This window comes from Zonotrichia leucophrys, chromosome 17 (assembly GCF_028769735.1).
Source record: "Zonotrichia leucophrys gambelii isolate GWCS_2022_RI chromosome 17, RI_Zleu_2.0, whole genome shotgun sequence".
Taxonomy (NCBI): domain Eukaryota; kingdom Metazoa; phylum Chordata; class Aves; order Passeriformes; family Passerellidae; genus Zonotrichia; species Zonotrichia leucophrys.
In genome coordinates, this window is record NC_088186.1 from 7,674,290 (window position 1) to 7,692,634 (window position 18,345).

Consider the following 18,345-nt stretch of genomic DNA (forward strand, 5'->3'; position numbering starts at 1 on the left):
ATTTTCTGCCAATGCAATGATTAGCCTTTCTGCTAATGACCCACGAACAGTGTCCAAAATAAATGAGCCCAACCTGCTCATCTTATTAGCCAAATGATTGCATAGAAAGAGGAAATATCTGCAGAAACAGCTTAGGCAGCTGTAATTTGGAAGCGTGGAAGAGTCTCTGCTTGAGGTATGGAGAGGAGCCATATGTCTTCAAAAAGCTGGGAGAGCTCTCGTGTTATTGGGGTGCTTCTGTTCATCCCCTGCTCCCCATTTTGTGAAATAATTGTGCAGGTTTGGAGCTGTGTCTGTCCTCAAATTCTGTTGGTTCCTGGGCCTGGGAAGCTGGAGACAGGTAGATATTTCTGATATTTCCCCTCCTGTCCTCTTTGTCTGGTTTTTGGCTTCTCCCATCCTGTAGCTGAGAGGCAGCAGCAGTGGGGTGTTGGTCAGGAGAGCAGCTGATGCAGTAGCCAGTACCAAGCTGCTCTTCAGGAGCTGCTCTTGTGTCCTTCAGGCTCTTCCCAAAGCACCTGACAAGGTTGTGGAACATCCTTGATTGGCATGGGGAGGATGAGGAGCAGAAAAGGGAGAGGGGAAGGCAAGGGGGGTTTCTGCTGAGAGGGGAGGTGAAGGGGGGCTTGTGATCCCCCTCACAGATCCTGATGATAATGAAGTGAAACAAGAATTGATTTCAGGCTTTATGTAAATGCAAGGGAGAAATGGAGCAGGGTGCAGGAGAAGAGTAGAGCACGAGGATGGGGAAATACATGGAGAAGCTGGAGGGCTGGTGTGAAACTCCTCCTGATTTTGGGAACAGCTAAACCTCCTCCGGGAGATGTACTCAGTTTGAAAGGTGGGTTGTCTTCCCAGTTGCTGCATGACCCAGTAGGTCTCTTGCCCCAAAAGCCTCTCCCTGAGTGAGGGACAGCAGTGTGGCTGTCCTGGAGAAGGGCTCTGGGAGCTGAGGCAAGCCCTGGAAGGCTGATCCTGCAGCCTTGAAGCTGCATCACATCAGAGGATGTGCACAAGCTCATGTCTTTTATAATAGCAGAGAAAAACACACTTGATCCTGTTCTTCCCTGGAGGGAGGGCAGCTGGAGACCTGGCTGATGATGCACCAGCCCTAAAACTGCTGAGGAGGGTGAGATCATCCTCTCCCAGCTCCCTGTGTGCAGCCATGTGCTTCCCTGACCTTCTCTGTAGCACAGATGGTGCGAGTTCCTACATCAGTTCCCTTGTTCAGCATCTCAGCTTTGGGGTCCCCTCAGTCCCCTGGTTCCACCAGGACCTTCAGCATCTGAGACCAGAGCCCTGCTTGATATTCCATGTCTCTGTTCTTGTATATCCATGAAATAGAAATTCCATATAGCCATATGTATCTATATTTTCTTTTACCAAACTTGGATCTGAAGGGTGCCATGCACAGAAATTAAAAACCATGACTTTAATTTTCAGTTTAACTACATTCATATGTAGCTACTTCATCACTCCTTTCTGTTTCATGCAGACAAATTCTGGACTTCTTTCTTCCTTTCCTAATTAATGGGATAATTGCAAGTTGTGCATTTTTTTTTCCTCCTTAGAAGTTTTGGGTTTAAACGATTATCTGTGTTTGGAAAACATCCTGACAGTGCAAATATTGAAAACTGGAGCATTGAGTGGATGAGCCAATGACCCTGGCTCTCCTTGCACCTCTCAGTGTCTCTGAGTGCTCTCAGGAATGCTGCCCTGGGTCCCTGGGGCTGAGACAGGGCTGTGGGTGTGGATGGAAGGTTCACCTGCACGCCCCAGGCTGCGTTTGAGAACTTTTCCTCCCTGTTCTCTTAAACAAGTTTTTCAGGTTAATGCTGCAGTGGTTTGGCTGTGGAAAGTGTGTCTGCAGGGTTTTTTGTTTCTTTGGTTTTGTTCTGCCATTTTTTGATTGTTTGGTTTTAGCTTGTTTATTTGTTATAAGTGAGGGAGTTGCTTCTTCAGTGCTCCAACCCTTCGACAGTGCCACGATGACAGTGCCCTGTCCTTTTGATGGCACTGCCATCCCTGGAGACACTCTTTTGTTTCTTTGAGTTTTGTTCTGCCATTTTTTGATTGTTTGTTTGTTATAAGTGAGGGAGTTGATTCTTCAGTGCCCCAACCCTTCCACAGTGCCAGCCCTGTCCTGTCGATGGCACTGCCATCCATGGGGACACACTTTTGTTTCTTTGGTTTTTGTTCTGCCATTTTTTGGTTGTTTGGTTTTGGCTTGTTTTTATAAATGGGGGAGTTGCTTCTTCAGTGCCCCAACCCTTCCACAGTGCCACGATGGCAGTGCCCTGTCCTTTTGGTGGCACTGCCATCCCTGGGGACACTCTTTTGTTTCTTTGGGTTTTGTTCTGCCAATTTTTATTGTTTGTTTGTTGTAAGTGGGAGAGTTTCTTCTTCAGTGCCCCAACCCTTCCACAGTGCCAACCTTGTCCTGTCGATGGCACTGCCATCCATGGGGACACTCAGAGGAGCGCTTCATTCTCAAGGGTTTCCAGGATGAAGATTTGCTTTTCTACAGGATCTGTGGAGCGGAAGAAGGGATTTGGAGCAGGCATTGAGTCCAGCTCAGTGCCCTGGGGCAGGATCAATAGCCCTTTGTCACTGCTGATGGATGTTTCTGTGTCCTGTTCTGCAAGAATTCCCGGTCCATGTGGGCGATGTTCTGACAGAGATCAGGGTCCAGCAGCCCCAGCAGTGCTCTGCCTCCAGCCCAGCTTTGAGACAGCCAAGGATTTCAGAAAACTTTTGGGCAGATTTAAATGAGCAGGAGGTTTGAAGTGATGGATGGAAACCCTTTTCCTGTAAATGTTTTGCTCTGGGGATTTCACTGCAGCTCTCTGGCAGCATGCAGGGATGCAGGCTGGCATTGCCCCAGGGGTGGAGGGTGACCAGAGCTGCTCCTTTTGAAAAGGAGGGGTCTAAGCACTTCTGTTTAAAATTTCAAGCTCCTTCTGAACATTGTGTTATGACCCTGCTCTGTGATGCCAGGTCCAGCAGCTCATCCCTGCAGGGACAGGGACATTTGGTGCCTGAGGCAGGAACAGGACATCTGGATTGCTGAGGCTCTGAGTTCTGGAATTTCATTCCCTGGACCTCCTCTTTGGTCTGTGCAAGACACATTCAGCCTCTGGTTTTCAAACCCACACTCCTGTCCAGCTTGTGTGAGGGCACCTGGTCTGAGATCAGTAACCATCCTGCTCTTCTGTGCTTCCCAGCACTCTCTACTGCATTTATCCTTGGATTTAGGGATTTATTCTAGTCCCACTGCCATGAAACACGAGTGGGGCTGCTCCCTGAGGGAACTTTTCCAAGGATGACAGCCATGGACCAGAAAAGCTGAACCACCATGTTTCTAGCACTCTGTAGCACAAAGTAGAGACTCCATTCTTCTTTTGGCTCCCTTTGTTCTGTGGGAAATCACTCTTGAGTGATGAAAGCCTGGAAGAAGGTCAGATGTTGAGGACAACAGCTGAGTCCCTGGGGAGTAAGAGGCTTTTTGTTTGGAGCAAGGGGAGGCTTTGAAAGGTGGAGGAGCTTGTGCAGGACAGTGGTGTCTCTGAAGGGTGCTCATCTCCAGCCCAGAGCTCTCTCTTCTCCTTGGACCCAGGTGAGCTCTCTGGGAGCACACAGAGCTGGATCTTCATCTCCCAATCATTCTTTCCCCTCTGGCCAAGCTGTTTCTATTGCAGGGCTCTTCTGAAGATGGAAATATTGAAAAAACTGGGCTTAATTTGGATTAGATGTGAACTCAAGCCAGCCACAGGACAGGAGATGGAGCTGGGTGGAAGTTGTTTTCCTGCCTCCTACAGGAAGGAAAGAGGGAAATCTAAAAACAAACTGCTGGGGGATGCCTGTGCATGGTGGGGGGAGTGAGCAAACTAAAGCTCAGTGCTCAACAAACAAGGAGTGGAGAGGAGCGTTGTGAGCCCAAAGGTGTGGGCAGAAGGACTTTATTAGCTCAATTTGAGCATTTTGTCTCCATTCCCATTTAGCTGTGGAATCTAACTTCATTTTAGCCTTACATTTAAATTTTCAAAACAGGCCTGTCAAATTAGTAAAAGGAAATTTGATTAGAAAATGGCAGCAGGATTGAGTCTTTGTTTTTCTCCATTCACAGTTTGGCTCAGCATTTGCTCTAAACCAAAAATACATCGTTGGAAAAGTGGGTTTTAGCTAGTCAACACTTCCTAAATGTGAGGAAAAAAGTGGGGAGCGGAGATGGAGAATTCCTGCCACTAGCTCCCCAGTTGTTGCCTCTTTTCTGGGATGTGCAGAGTCAGGCTGTGCCACCAGGGCTGAGGTGGCATTAGTGACATGGGTACTGGAGGGAACGAGGGTCACAGCAGGATGGGATGGGTTTGTGCCTTCCCTTGCTCTCTCCTGCTGGCTCCATGGCTATGTTCAGCTGTTTGAGCTCCCTGAGGACATCAGGGGCTGAGCCCTGGAGCAGCTTCAGGAGCCTGGGTTGGTGGAGATGCTTCAGTGGGGGTGCTGGGCTGGTTTGGGGTGAGCTGCAGAGCTCTGCCCATTATCTCAGCACCGTGCTGTTCCTTGTGTTTGTGTCAGGCTGTGCTGGGTGGGAGAACATTCCAGAGGAGAAGGATCAGGAAGGAGATGGGCAGTAGAGTTAAACACTGGCTAATAACAGCCAGGGGGCTGGAGAGCTGGGAACTGCCATCCCAGTGCCCAGGACAGCTTCTAGGGGGATCAGGGAGATTTTGGGGTTGGAGGAGCAGCTTTCCTTGCCCAGGGGAAGGGAAAGGGGCTGGAGAGCTGGGAACTGCCATCCCAATGCCCAGGACAGCTTCTAGGGGGATCAGGGAGATTTTGGGGTTGGAGGAGCAGCTTTCCTTGCTCAGAGCCCTCTTGGAAGCCTGGGAGCAGCAATGGGATCTCAGGCTGGCTCTGGAGTGGCCACCCTCACCTGGTCCCTGCCTGCTGCCAGGGATGGAGCCGGGATCTGCTCCACAGTTATTCACAGATGCTGCAATTAGGCTGGAGACAGGGTGTCAAAAACCTGTGTCAAAAACCTGACAGCAGCCCCGGTGTGTGCACGGGGAGGGGGTTATTAGCCTGTTATTATCCATTTACCCAGATAGCCCAGCTAATCAGCTTTCAGATGGGGAGAATTAATTGGTTTCGATTGGAGCACCAGGCAGGTTTAATTGAAATGAATCCTTTCCCACTTCCAAACAGGCACTTCCTCAGCTGCTGCTGCTGCCTGGGCAGGGGGGCTGCAGCCTTCCCACCACCACCCTCGTGGTGTGAGGCAGCTGTAGCAGCCATGCCCTGCAATCCTCACTCCATCTGGGAAGGAGCTCTTGTTTCTCCTTCCCTGCATCCCAAACCCTCTGCTCCCAGCTGGGGTGGAGAGTGTGAGTCTCAGATTGTCTCAGCCCCTTGCAGCACACCAGGGAGTGTGGCATGGCATCTTGGTGGCACCCAGGTGGCATCGATGCCATGCTGTCACCTCTGCTTTCCTCCTCTTGACTTGGATGTTCTGCATCCATATGGGAAAAAGAAAAGGAGTTGAATTTCAGGAGTTTGGGAATGGGGACTGTCCCCAGGATCTGCAGAGCTCTTCAGAGCTTGGGGTTCAAAGGGAGTTGCAAATTCACCTTTTGGGATCCCAAATCTTGTAGCACACCAGGGAGTGTGGCATGGCATCTTGGTGGCACCCAGGTGGCATCTCTGCCATGCTGGCACCTCTGCTTTCCTCCTGTTTTCCTGAGTGTTCTGCATCCATATGGGAACAAAAGAAGAAGTTGAATTTCAGGAGTTTGGGGACGGGGACTTTCCCCAGGGTGTGCAGAGCTCTTCAGAGCTGGGGCTTCAAAGGGCCCTTTGGGAGATGCAAATCCAGCTTTTCCCTTCACAGCCCAGTGGCAGAGTGCCCTGTCCCCCAGGAAAGAGTTTGCTGCTCTCACACCCTTCAAACAACAAGAAAAAACCCAAAATCTTGTGCATTCCCATACTTCTTTATTCCCAATTGATCCAGCAAGAGGAGTGGGTGAGAAAGGAGCAGTTTCATCAAGATGTGCTGCAGAACAAAAAGGTTTCTGTGGACTGGTGTGAGCAGTGAGTGTGGGAGCTGCAGAGAAGGAAATCCCATCCCCGTGGGTTTGTTTTTGCACCGTGCTGAGCCCCGAGGTGGTTTGGAGGCATCACATGGAGAGCTGGATGAGGGAACTCTCAGTTCTTGTCAGGGAGATGAAAAAGCCCTGGGAGATGAAAAAGCCCTGAAACACGGGATAAATTTTATGTGTGAGCAAGGTTCCAGTGAAGTTAATGGGAGTTAAGTGTGTGGTTAAGTGCGGTATTTAACTGGGCTTTTAAGAGCCTGCTGGGAATAGCTGTGGTGTTTTGGGAGAGGAGGCTTGGAGGGTTCCTGAGGTCTTGGAACTTCTCTTTAAATCAAAATCTTGGTTCTCCCCGCTCTATTCTGCATGGGGGGGCAGCACAGTTTTCAAATTTCTTATCAAATCATAAATGAAAATTGATAAAAATTAAGGTTTGATTTGTTTTTTCCCTTTGGTCTGTGATGCCCCAGGTACCAGTGGAGGCTTTGGGGGGCTGTGGTGTGTGACTCCTGTTGTGTGACTTATGATGCCAGAATTCCAAGGTACCTTCAGATGCCAAATAGGCATGTGCACAGAGGCTTTATCCCTGTTAATGTGTTTGAATACCCTCCCTCTCCTTCTGGAAAGCTGTATTTTGTGTTCATTCAGCTGTGGATGTTCATTATGCTGAAATGTTTGCACTTTAAATATGGTAAGGCAGGGTTTGTTTTTTGTGGGTTGTTATTTCTGTGGTGGGGTTTTTTTTTACACAATAGGCTGGATTGTTCCAAAAAAAGCCCCAAAAACAACAAAACCCCACAGCTAACAAAACAAACTCCTTTCCTTCATGTCTGTGTGTACAATAGCACCTTATCATCTCCAAAAATTATTTGAGAAGTCTATAAATGAATGCTAAACCCCTTTTCCATTCTCTCTCATCTTCACCATGGATAGAGCAGCAGCACAACCAGAGCAGAGGAGACCTGGTCCATCAGTGGGGTTTGGCTCTCTTTGCCTGCACTTTTGGTGAATTTCTGCACGTTTGCCACATTTTCTGGACAAGTGGCCAAGGTCTGGCAGCCGCAGGAGTGGCTGGTTAATTGAGCAGGACGGGTGCTGTTCCCTGTCCCTCTCAGGAGCTGCAGGCACGATGTGAATCGTGTTCGTGTTCCCTCACCCGGAGATGTGCATCTCTTATTAGATTAATCTTTTTTCTAATATATGCAGAATATACAGTGGGAACAGCATTAATTCGCACTAATGGTTGCGAGATCCACTGAGAATTAACTGCATTTTTTTGCAAATTAGTGAGGAAGCGGATAAACACAGTTATTAAAAAAAACAAGCAAAGGTACTTTTGCAACAGCAGTACGTGTTTGTCATTTATCTGACAAGTATTCTTTACTTTTAATTATATTTCATTGCTTGCTAGCAAACGCTGTGCTGGCGGATATTGTAATAATCCTCCTCATTTGAAACCTTTCTTTTAGCATTTGCTAAACCTTTGTTTGGAAAGGGTTGGGGAGGTCAGGGATCCTGCAGTGGCTGTGACTTTGGGAGGTCCCATGGCAAGTGCCCTCCATCCCTGGAGGTGCTACTGGTGGATTCAGTGAAACCAGGCATAAACTGAACCCTGGAGGGTTTCACTGCTTTTCCCTCTCTGCTGGGAAGGTATTAGGGCCACACACAGTCAGTTTGGGTGGGTTCCCTCTCATCCTTTCCCTGGCAGGAGTGGCCTTTGCTGGGCTGTGGCTGTGGCATGGGGATGCTCCTCACCTGAGCTGGGCTCCCATGGACAATCAGGGTTTGGGCTCTGTGCTGAGGAGGCTGCAGGGAGGGACACTGTGTCTGGGGTGGCTCTGAAGGACTTTCCTTTAGCCCTGTGTTTCACTGGGAGGTGCCACAACCTTGGGCACTTAACCTGCAGCATGTTGTCCTGGTTGGTAAAACCTCACCTGCACTGGGAGACACTTACTGTAGATGAGGTGGCCTCTTTTTATTGAAAATCCAGGTCTTTTTATTTATAAAATTTATTTACAATATATATATATATATATATATATATATATATATATATACATACATATATATATATATATATATATATATATACATACACACTCTGGTGCTGCTGGTGCTGGTGGCCCCTGCTCAGCCATCCCAGGGCAGCAGGAGTGTGGCAGGAAGGACATTACGTGGGAGAATATGCATGTTCACAGCTCAGAGGATTAAATACCCGTGTTCTTACCAGTGCAGAACAGAGTATTATAATATATATATATAAAAAATATATTATATCTATCTATCTATCTATCTATCTATCTATCTATCTATCTATCTATCTATCTATTATATAGATATAAAATTCATATAAAAATAACGTTTTTCCTAAAAATCAAATTAATTTCCCCTCCTCTTTGGAACAGGGATGGCACACAGCTGAGGGTGGGGTGGAAATGAGCTGAGTGGGATGAACACGTGCAGGGGTCTCTTGTTGGCTCAGCGTGGAGCAGGATTAGGGCTCTGCAACTCAAACCCCTTGGGGGGAAGGAAAATCTTTTGTTTTTGTCTCAGCTTTGTGCTGCCCACATTAGGAAAACATGAGTGCAAGCACAGGAGACATTATGAATTTTAAAATCTCCCCTCTCTGAGGGCAGGCTCTGGGTTAGCAGGTCAGCCCATTCCGGTGAACCGTTTAGCGCGCATTAAAATCACAATTTATGCAATCTGAGCCCCGGCTTTAAAAAGAGCCAGCAATCAGGTACTTAATAAAATCACCTCCAGCCCTCCTCTTTCAGCTCGCTGCAAATAAATGCCTTTTTTTTACATAATAAAAATGGATTAGGAGTCATTTTGAATTGTTATCCTAGTGAGATGTGCGGTTCGGGACACGCAGGCACGTTGGCTGTGATTGAGGGTTGTGTGTTTTGGTGCTTGCACACAGCCAGTGCCTGGGAGACCTTTCAAATAAACATTTACTGGAACATCACATTGCATGTCTGAGCAGCACAGAAAGCCTGATTGGCAGGTTCACTCCTTCTTTTGTTTCCCTTCTTGGATGAAACAGCAAAACAAAACTGAGCGTGGCTTAAAAAAAAAAAGTATGAAAATGTGACTTGTCTGACTTGTTCTTTTTTTTTTTTTTTTTTTTTTTATCGTGGAAGAGTCAGAGATTTTAAAGTTATGGTTCCCACAGCAACTGTAACTCTCATTGCTTGTGTGTGTGCTGTACTTTACAGGACTGTATACACTATGAAATTTATGCCCTGTGTGTGGATGTACAGCGTGGTAGGAGGATCTGCAGGGTCTGGATGGAGCCATCCTGTGGGAAACCTTCCTCCTAAATCCTTGGGCCACATCCTGAGCTCCTTGCAGCCATTCAGAGAGGGTGGTTCAGGGGTGCTGTCACCTCAGGACACCTGTTATCAGCTGTGATAACAACACCCCCAGAAGGCAGTGCCTCAGTCATACCTGTAGCTCAGTGAGGTGGTGAGCTGTGGGAAGAGGGGAAAAAAGAGATGTAATGCTGTTCTCCTTGGGCTGCAATTCAAGGAGCTGTCCCTGCTCAGCAAAGCGCTGAGGCGTGTGCTCTAGGCTCATGGACTGTAATGGGAATTAAACACATTTTTAACGTTGAGTATGTGGTTAGGCACCTTGGTGAAGCTGTGCTTCAGTGGGGATTTGAAATGTACAGGGAGAAAATGTTGGATTTTAGGAGATTTGCCCTGTGTATCATTGTTGTCTCTTAGAGACAGAGGTGGCGTTGAGTGATCTGGAGTCAGGACTGGATCCAGACCTCTTTGGAGTACATATATGTATATATTTTAATCTTGGTATTTGTTCTTCCTCTTTAGCCTTCATGCTGGCTTGCTCTCTGTCCTTGGTCCCACCCCCATGCTGTGCCTCAGTTTCCCTGCCTGGTGCTCACTCATCACTGCAGCAGTGAGGGTTTGGGCTGGAAGGGCTGGCTGTGATTTGTGAATGGGAGTGGGCTCTGCCTGACCTTTCTGTGCATCCAGGGTCTGGTGGTGCTGTGTGTGTCCGGCTTGCCTGGGAGGGGATGAAGTGCCCCAGATGAGAGATAAGATGCTGTGGAGCTGAACTGTGGGAAAGCCAAAAGTGGGGTGAGGGGAATTCAAGAAAGGACTATGGGATCATCTGTTGGGTGAGGAGAATTCAAGAAAAGACAATGGGATCATCTGCTGTTCCCTCAGAGCTGCAAAGGGTGCAAGAATGCCCTCAAGCCTCTATTTCTCATTTGAAATAAACTATGACTTTTCAAAAAGCATCCAGGCTTGATTTAAAAAAAAATAAAATTAAAATTGACAGTGATGGATAATCCACTACACCCCTTGGTAAATTGTGCTAGTGTTTAATTACCTTTACAGCCAAAAAGGAAAGAAAGGAAAAGTACACAGTGTGAAGAGCCCCGAGGGTTGTGTGGTTATTGCTGGACCTGATTGCTCACCCTAATTCAGCTGCTGGGATGATGCAGGGGATGAGATGCTCCAGCACTGGGGGCTCATTCAGCCCTTGGGACATCCTTGGGCATTGCTGGGGACTGTCCTTGGAGCTATGTCTGAGCTGTGGGAGCCCATTTCTGGTGTGGGGCTCGTTCAGCCCATGGGGCATCCTTGGGCAGCCTGGGGACTCTCCTTGGAGCTATGTCCAGGGCTGTGGGAGCCCTGCTTCATCCAGCAGCACCTCAGTAGCCATGGGGCTGGCTTCAAGTTAGGAAATAAAGAGGTATATTCTTGCCTGAGGACAAAAACTTGTGTTGGTGTTGGGAGGAAGGAGCCCAGGTCAGCACAGAGTTGAGTGCTGTGCTGTTTAGCACTGGGTTTGCTTTGATCTACAGGGGTGCTGTGGTATTAGAGGTCTGCCCTGCCCAAACTATCCCCTCCAGCCTGGGATTTTCTTCTGTGGCTTCAGCCCTTTTGGTGTGGCAGCTGCAAGACTGTCAGGGCTTGATTTCTGAGCAGCTGGGCTGTCACTGTGTGACTGCAGGGATGGAGGATTCCTGCAAGGGATCACAGCACATCCCACCACTGTGGGGAGCAGAGCTGGAAAGGCCAGAGGCTGCTGCAAGGAAGTTTTTTCTGGACTCCAGAGCCTCAGTGGGACTCCCTTGCCCTTCCCTGGCTTGGTAGGGCAGGCTGGGGGTTGTGTTCAAAGCAGCAATGCGTCCTCTTGCTGCCCAGAAATTTTTCAGCATCTCAGAGACTGCCACAGAGTGATGGCCTTCCAATCCTACAGCTTGGCAGCCTTCATAATTGATGTGAGGGTTCAATCTCTTGAGCTTCAGGGTGGCCTCTCCCATTGATTTTCCTTCTGGGCTTCAAATAATTCCCAGCTTCTCAGAATCTCTGCTGGTCAGGGTGATCTTGAGATGTGTTAGAAAGTCTCCTTTCCCAGCCCAGCAGTCAAAGAAGGATTCAGAGCTCTTCATTTTTTGGTCTCGAGGTTGTTTATTGTATCTTATCTATAAAATTCTTTCTCCTGTCCAGCTGAGGTCTGCTCAGCAAGACAGTCAGAGGCACTTTGCCTGCCCTGGGGCAGTGTTATCTTTTTATACTAAAAACTACGTGTACATTATTTACAATTACTTCCCAATACCTATCACCTATGTTAGACAGTGAGCTTCTACTCTAAACCAATCCAAAAGTGTCAACATCACAGCAGAAGATGGAGGCTAGGAAGAAGAAGGAGAAAGGCTGGACATGCCTAGATCCCTCCATCTTGCCTCCTGAACCCCCATTCTAAAAACCCCAAAAATCTATTTTGTCACCCCATGACAAACCAACTATTACTCTACTTAGGCTCTCTTGACTTGCAATTCTTCATATAAAGGTTGGTAATTGTTTTTTCCAAGGGCTAAATCAAAGGCACAGGGGTCTTGGGCTCTGTGCCAATGTCTCTGAGCCCCTTGGCAGGGTCTCAAATCTTCCAGGACAGCCAGAGGAATCTCCTGGGTTCCAACACCAGCCTTGCTGCTCTTCAGCTTCAGCTGAGCTTTGCTGTGGCACCACAAGCCCTGCAGTTCTTTCCACACGTGGGTTGTTCCCACCATCCCTCTTCTCCCCCATCTTCCTTCTCCCATTCCCTCTCCTCTCCTGTGGGTCTTGGCAATGCTCTGGTGCTGGTGGCCCCTGCTTGGCCGGCCCAGGGCAGCAGGAGCATGGCAGGAAGGACATTACGTGGGAGAATATGCATGTTCACAGCTCAGAGGATTAAAGGCCCCGTGTTCTTATCACTGCAGAACAGAGTATTATAAATCCAGCCTTAGAATACCAAATCCCCACGCGGCTCGGCCATTGTTTGGGAATATTAAAAAGCTCGGAGACAGAAATAATCAGTTTCCCAATGACACGTTGTCAAATAAAACATTTCTCATATTATCCCTTCTTTCCCCTTTCTCTCTCCTGCTCCCTCAGTTGGATAATTTAACACGAAAAATAGATTAAAATGAGGCTGGCTTGAACGCCTCCTAAGTTTGACTTTTTTTTTTTTTTCCCCCTTTTTTTCCCCAGGAAGCTCTCCAGGCGTGTGTGGTGTTGTTAAACAAGCAGCTGCCAGGAAGGGGTCAGGGACTAAAGGAGCACGTTGGAATGGAGCTGCCTGTCATGAGCCCCTGGTGCTCACCCAGGGGGCTGGCACAGGCACCCCCAGCCTTTCCCAGGGGACACTGGCAGAGCAGAGATCTCTGGCTCATCCCCAGAGGATGTGGGACTTGTGGCTGGGCTGGGAGTGCTTGGCTTCCTTGAGCCAGCCCTGTCATTCTTGAGTCAGAGGGGGAATGGCCCACCAAGAACCTCTTTATGTCTTCTTGTAGCTTCTTCTGTCTTTATGTCTTCTTGCAGGTCTTCCCAAGCAGAGAGATCTTTAAATAAAGATTCCCAGCCTCTCAGAATCTCTGCTGCTCAGAGTGACCCCAAGATAGGTTAGAAAGTCTCTTTTCCCAGCCCAGCAGTCAAAGAAGGAGTCAGAACTCTTCTGGTCTTGTTTTCAAGGTTGTTTATTGTTTCTTATCGATAAAATTCTTTCTCTGGTCTGCTGAGGTCTGTTCAGCAGGTCAGACAGAGGCACTCTGACCACCTCAGAGGTGATGTTATATTTTATACTAAAAACTATGTGTACATTATTTACCATAACTTCCCAATACGTATCACCTATGTTAGACAGTGAGCTTCTTCTCTAAACCAATCCAAAAGTGCCAGCATCACCCAGAAGATGGGAGCTAGGAAGAAGAAAGAAGAAGGACAGGGCACGCCTCCATCTTGGGACCCCAAGCCCCCATTCTAAAACCCCAAAAATCTATTTTTGACAATAAACCTGCCAGGTTTATTGTCTCCAGGACATTTCCCAGAGGCAGATACAAGCTGAGCCCAGCCAGGAAGATCCACAGCCCCAGGCCTGCCATGGGTGCTGAACCCCTTCCTTGGCTCCAGCTGGCACAGCTGTTCCTTCTGCAAGGCTTTTGCTGTCTCTCTGACCTTTTCTGAGCACCTGGGATGTCTCTGGTTTTGCTTTTCCATGGAGGGTGAGTGCCCATGGGTGCAGAGTGCTGTGCCCTGCAGCCCTTTCCAGTGGCAGAGTGCACAAAAGAGTGAGTGATACTCAGTTGGGCAGCACAGGGATTTGGTGGTGAAGGCCCTGGAGAATATTTTTCCCAGCTATCACATCCAGGAGTGTTGTTCTGAAGCCCTTCTGGACTCTCTCTTTGCTGTAAAGATGCTGGCACATGATCCAGACCTGGCTTTGCAGTAGGGTTTGTTGAGTTGAAGTTTGTGGCTCTGCTGTGTCCTTGTCACCTGGCCTGGCCTCCCTTGTGGTGTGCCATGGTTTATCTCCTGCAAACTGGATTTCTGAGGAGATGCCAGGGGGTGTGGATGGCTCAGACCAGGGAGCTCCCGTGATGCTCTGCATGCATCAGGAACTGTGCAAATCCAAGGAAACTCATGTCTGCTCTCCCAGGCTGAGGTGTCCATGCTGGTTCTTGTTTCTGGGCATGGAAGGCCATGGTGGGTCTTTGCAGACCCACATTCAATTCTTCACAGAGAAATGTAAGGCACAATTCTTCCCAAGAATATTTCTGGGATTCACATTCTCTGAACCTCAGAGAAGGAAAACACGATTCTTATTGTTTGCTGTGCCTGTGTTTGTGCAAAAGTAGAATGCAATATGGAGATTGTTTACCCAAAGTGATGGTGCTTCGTTTTCTTGGCCTACCAGGGCCAAGAGTGTGTGTGTGTGTGGGGACTGTTGGGTGACAGTCATGAGATTCTGGGCAGTGTGTGCAGGGTTGAGTGCTAGGCAGGTTCAGTTTAAGATGTACAGAATAATATAGTAAAATAGAATAATTAATTAGCCTTCTGATATCCATGGAGTCATTCTCTCTCCCTCACCAACGTCAGAGTCACTGTTGATTTTCAATAGGTCTCCATCGCTCTGGTCCTTGTGCCCTGGTACTGCAGGGCACAAACCTGGGCAGCTCACCAAGCCCTGCCCCTTTGCCATGCATGGATCCCTGAGATCTCCTGGACAGCAGAACACCTTTCCTGATGGTGCACATTGTGCAAATTGGGGAGCTCAAGCTGAGCAGTGTCCTGAACCCCCAACTCCTGCATCTGTTAGGAGAGGAGGGGATCCTGATGTGAGGTGTGCTGGGCTGGGCCTCTCCTGTGGCAGGTTGTGGTGCAGGGAAACATCTCCTGAGGCAGCTCATTCTGTGATCTGCACTTTCCACTGCCACATCTGTCACCCTGGTTTTTTTAAATTCTCCTAAGCCTTTTGATGTTTACATTCTTGTAACGAACTGCCTCACATGCTTTTCTGTAAATACTTATTTATTTACATTCTTTTATGGAGGAGGAGAAATTTGATGGACTGTTGGTTTGTCCAGTGCCATTGTAGAGGTGGCACTGCCATCCTCCAATCCACTGTCGCTTTTGGAAATCTGTAAATGTTGGAGTCAGAAATTAAACTTCCCTCTTTTTACCTTGGAGGTTCCAGTGTCTGCATCATTTTATTTCGTGTCCTAGAGCGACTCACCTCCTTACAGCTGCTGCTGTTTAGGAGTCAGAGCCGTGCTCCAGGTGCTGTGTATGGAATGCAGAGGGAATTTCCACACCTCTGCTCTGCTGTAGAGCTCGGTGCAGCTCTGGGCAGTGGCATCCCAGGTGCCCAAGGAACGCCTGCCCTGCCCTGGCTGTTCCTGTCATGCTGCAAAGCCCTGGTCGCTCATGCTGCTCCTGATTTACATGCCCTGCCTTGCTTGTCTGCCACGGGATAAAATTGCTCTGATGCTGCAGAGATTAAGAGGCTGGGAGCTGGCACAGGCACAGCTCTTGTGTGTGTGGGGATGAATTTAACTTCCAGAGCAGCCAGAGGCAGAGCTGGCTCCCTGTGGTACTCTCTAGCCAGGCTCCCTTTAGAGGATGTGCTACTTCCATGTACATACAGATACTTGGAAGTGTTTTTTGGTTTTTTGTTTTTTTAATTTTGTTAAAGATTTTTATTTTTAATGTTAACTTTGTTAAGAGCTGTATTGAATAAAATTTGGAGGAGAAGAAAGACAAGAGCTTTGTAGAAAAGGTCTATGTCTGGAATATGTTGTGCAGTACTCCAGGTGGTGGAGTCACCATCCCTGGGTGTGTTTAACAAAGCCTGGATGTGGCACTGGGTACCAGGGTTTGGTTGAGGTGTTGGGGCTGGGTTGGACTCGATGATCTTGAAGGTCTCTCCCAACTTGGTCATTCTGTGAATTCTTTGTCTGTGCCCATGGCAGGGGGGTGGAATGATGGGCTTTAGGATCTCATCCACCCATCATTCTGTGATTCTACAACCCTGCAGCACCCCCTCATCCCTCACTTTCCTCTGTGCCCCCCTGACAGTGCGCTGTGCTCTCTCTGCAGGGCGGGCTGATCGCGCTGCTGCTGCTGCTGCTGGTGTTCATGGTGGCCCTGTACGCCCAGCGCCGCTGGCACAAGCGCCGCCGCATCCCGCAGAAGAGCGCCAGCACCGAGGCCACCCACGAGATCCACTACATCCCCTCGGTGCTGCTGGGGCCCCAGGCCCGCGAGAGCTTCCGCAACTCGCGCCTGCAGGCCCACAACTCCGTCATCGGCGTGCCCATCCGCGAGACGCCCATCCTGGATGACTACGAGGATGAGGAGGAGGAGGAGACGCCGCGGCGGGCAGAGCCCAGCGCCAGGGAGGATGAGTTTGGCAGCCAGGTGACGAGGACGCTGGAGAGCCTGGGCAGGGCAGGGGAGGAGAAGCCTGATTACGAGAAGAAAGGTTTGTGGTTTTTCTCTGCTCTGCTCTGCCGGGGAGCTCTTGGGTTTTTGGTTGTTAATTGCTGCCCTGAGATGTGCAGGATGTCTCTCTTTTGGCCTGTGCATCTGAAGAACAAATCAGAGCTCTTCACTTTTTGGTCTTGAGGTTGTGTATTAATTCTTATCTATAAAATTTTCTTTCTGCCCAGCCGAGATCTGCTCAGCAGGGCAGCCACAGGCACTCTGTGTTGTCCTTTTATACTACAAACTACGTATAACATATTTACACTTAATTCCCAATACCTATCACCTGTGTTAGACAGTGCACTTCTACTCTAAACCAATCCCAAAGTGCCAACATCACAGCAGAAAATGGAGAACAAGAAGAAGAAAGGCTGGACACGCCCAAGTTCCTCCATCTTGTCCCCAAAACCCCATTCCAAAAATCCTAAAATCTACGTTTTCACTCTGTGATAATTTTGTTACTACACCATTCAAACTTCTGTGACTATCAGGTCCTCATACAAAGCTGGTAATTTGCTCACCGGGTCAAAATCAAACCTGCAGGTGCTCTGGGCTGTGTGCCAGGGTCTCTGAGCCCCCCGGCGGGGTCCTCAGCAACTCTGGGTACCCAGAGGGATGTGCTGAGTTCTGACAGGGAGCGGCGCATTCCCCAGGGGATTTCGGCTGAGGCGTGCTTGATTGCTTGCATTTGGAAAATCTGTCTGTCAGAAGCTTCTACACCCACCTCTGCTTATTGAAATGTTATTATGAGCCATTTAATATTGTTCACCTGCAATGCACAGTAAAAATGCATTTGAATAAACAAAGCAAAGCATATTAGTGCTGTGAGTGACTCCAGCAGGAGCGAGGAAGGGATGTGCTGGCTTGTTCTGTGCAGGGAAGGGATCTTGGAGTGGTGCTGAACCATCCTTCCCTTCTTGTGTGGGCTTTGCAGTCAGACCTAGCAGCCACAGTGGCAGGGATGGGGACAGGGACTGTTTTTGGCTCCATGGAGGAGCCAGGGATTGCCTAGGTGATGCACTGTGTCTGGAAAGCAGCTCCTGCCCTTGTGATGGTCATAAGTGGTAGCTGAGGTTGATTATCTTCCACCCTTAAAATGCTTTCTACTCTTTCCCCTTTTAAACAAGGCTGTGCTGATTGTGATGGGTATTGCTGCTCAAACAGATTTGGAGGGGCCCAGGGATCAATCTGTCATCCTCGAGTGCTGCTCTGAGCATCCCTGTTGGCATCTCTTGGTGTGTGTCTGGCTGTTACCAGCCCATGGGGTTAAGAGATGTTTCCTCAACCCTCTGCTCAGTGAGAATGAACAAATGAAAGCCTTCATATCTCATAACCCAGCTCCCTTCTTTCTTCTTTCATATTCTCTTCTTTGTTTTGCTTTTCTATAAATTATTTAGAGTTGTGTGAGTGGGGAAGACAGCAGTAACTGCATTTCAGTGCTCTTCAAAACAAAACAGCAAACAAGATCTAGAGCAGAATATTAAACTATCCAAGGGCTTCAGGAACTGGCAATAATGAATTTACACAGACTGAACCCCCTGCCCCAAGCTGGAAGCTGCCTGTGGCATACCTGAGCTGGGAGAGATGTTCCCAAATGCTCCCACCAGCTCTGCTTGTGATGCTGTCAGGCTTTGTGCCTTGGATCGAGGCAGGTTTGTGCCTTGCCTAGTCTGATCCTTCCAGACTGTGCCAGTTCAGCATATGCTTCCTTCCAGATGGGCACTTTTCCCTCTTGGATGAGGCTCTGCTCAAGGAGCCAAGCTATGGTTTGTGCTGCTCACTCCTCCCTGCTGAAGCTGCTGAGAGCCTGGATTGCCCAGGATGAGGTGGCTGTGGTTCAGATCTGGGGTTTCTAGCCTGCAGACATGAATAGATGTGCTGTGAGCTTTCCACTCTGACCTGGTGGCACAGGCGGGGGGAACGTGGTGGCTCAGACATGCTGCTCCCTGCCCACGAGCAGCAGTCACAGCTGGATT

General features: G+C 48.7%; 1 protein-coding gene across 3 annotated transcripts in view; it reads left to right on the forward strand.

Moving 5' to 3' along the window:
- The window catches only part of ASTN2 (astrotactin 2), a 354,980-nt gene that overhangs the window by 72,551 nt on the left and 264,084 nt on the right, over positions 1-18,345 (forward strand). For all 3 annotated transcript variants that reach the window (XM_064728027.1, XM_064728028.1, XM_064728029.1), the window contains exon 3: positions 15,983-16,367. In XM_064728027.1, the coding sequence (XP_064584097.1) occupies positions 15,983-16,367 (385 nt within the window). The remainder of the gene's footprint in view (positions 1-15,982; positions 16,368-18,345) is intronic.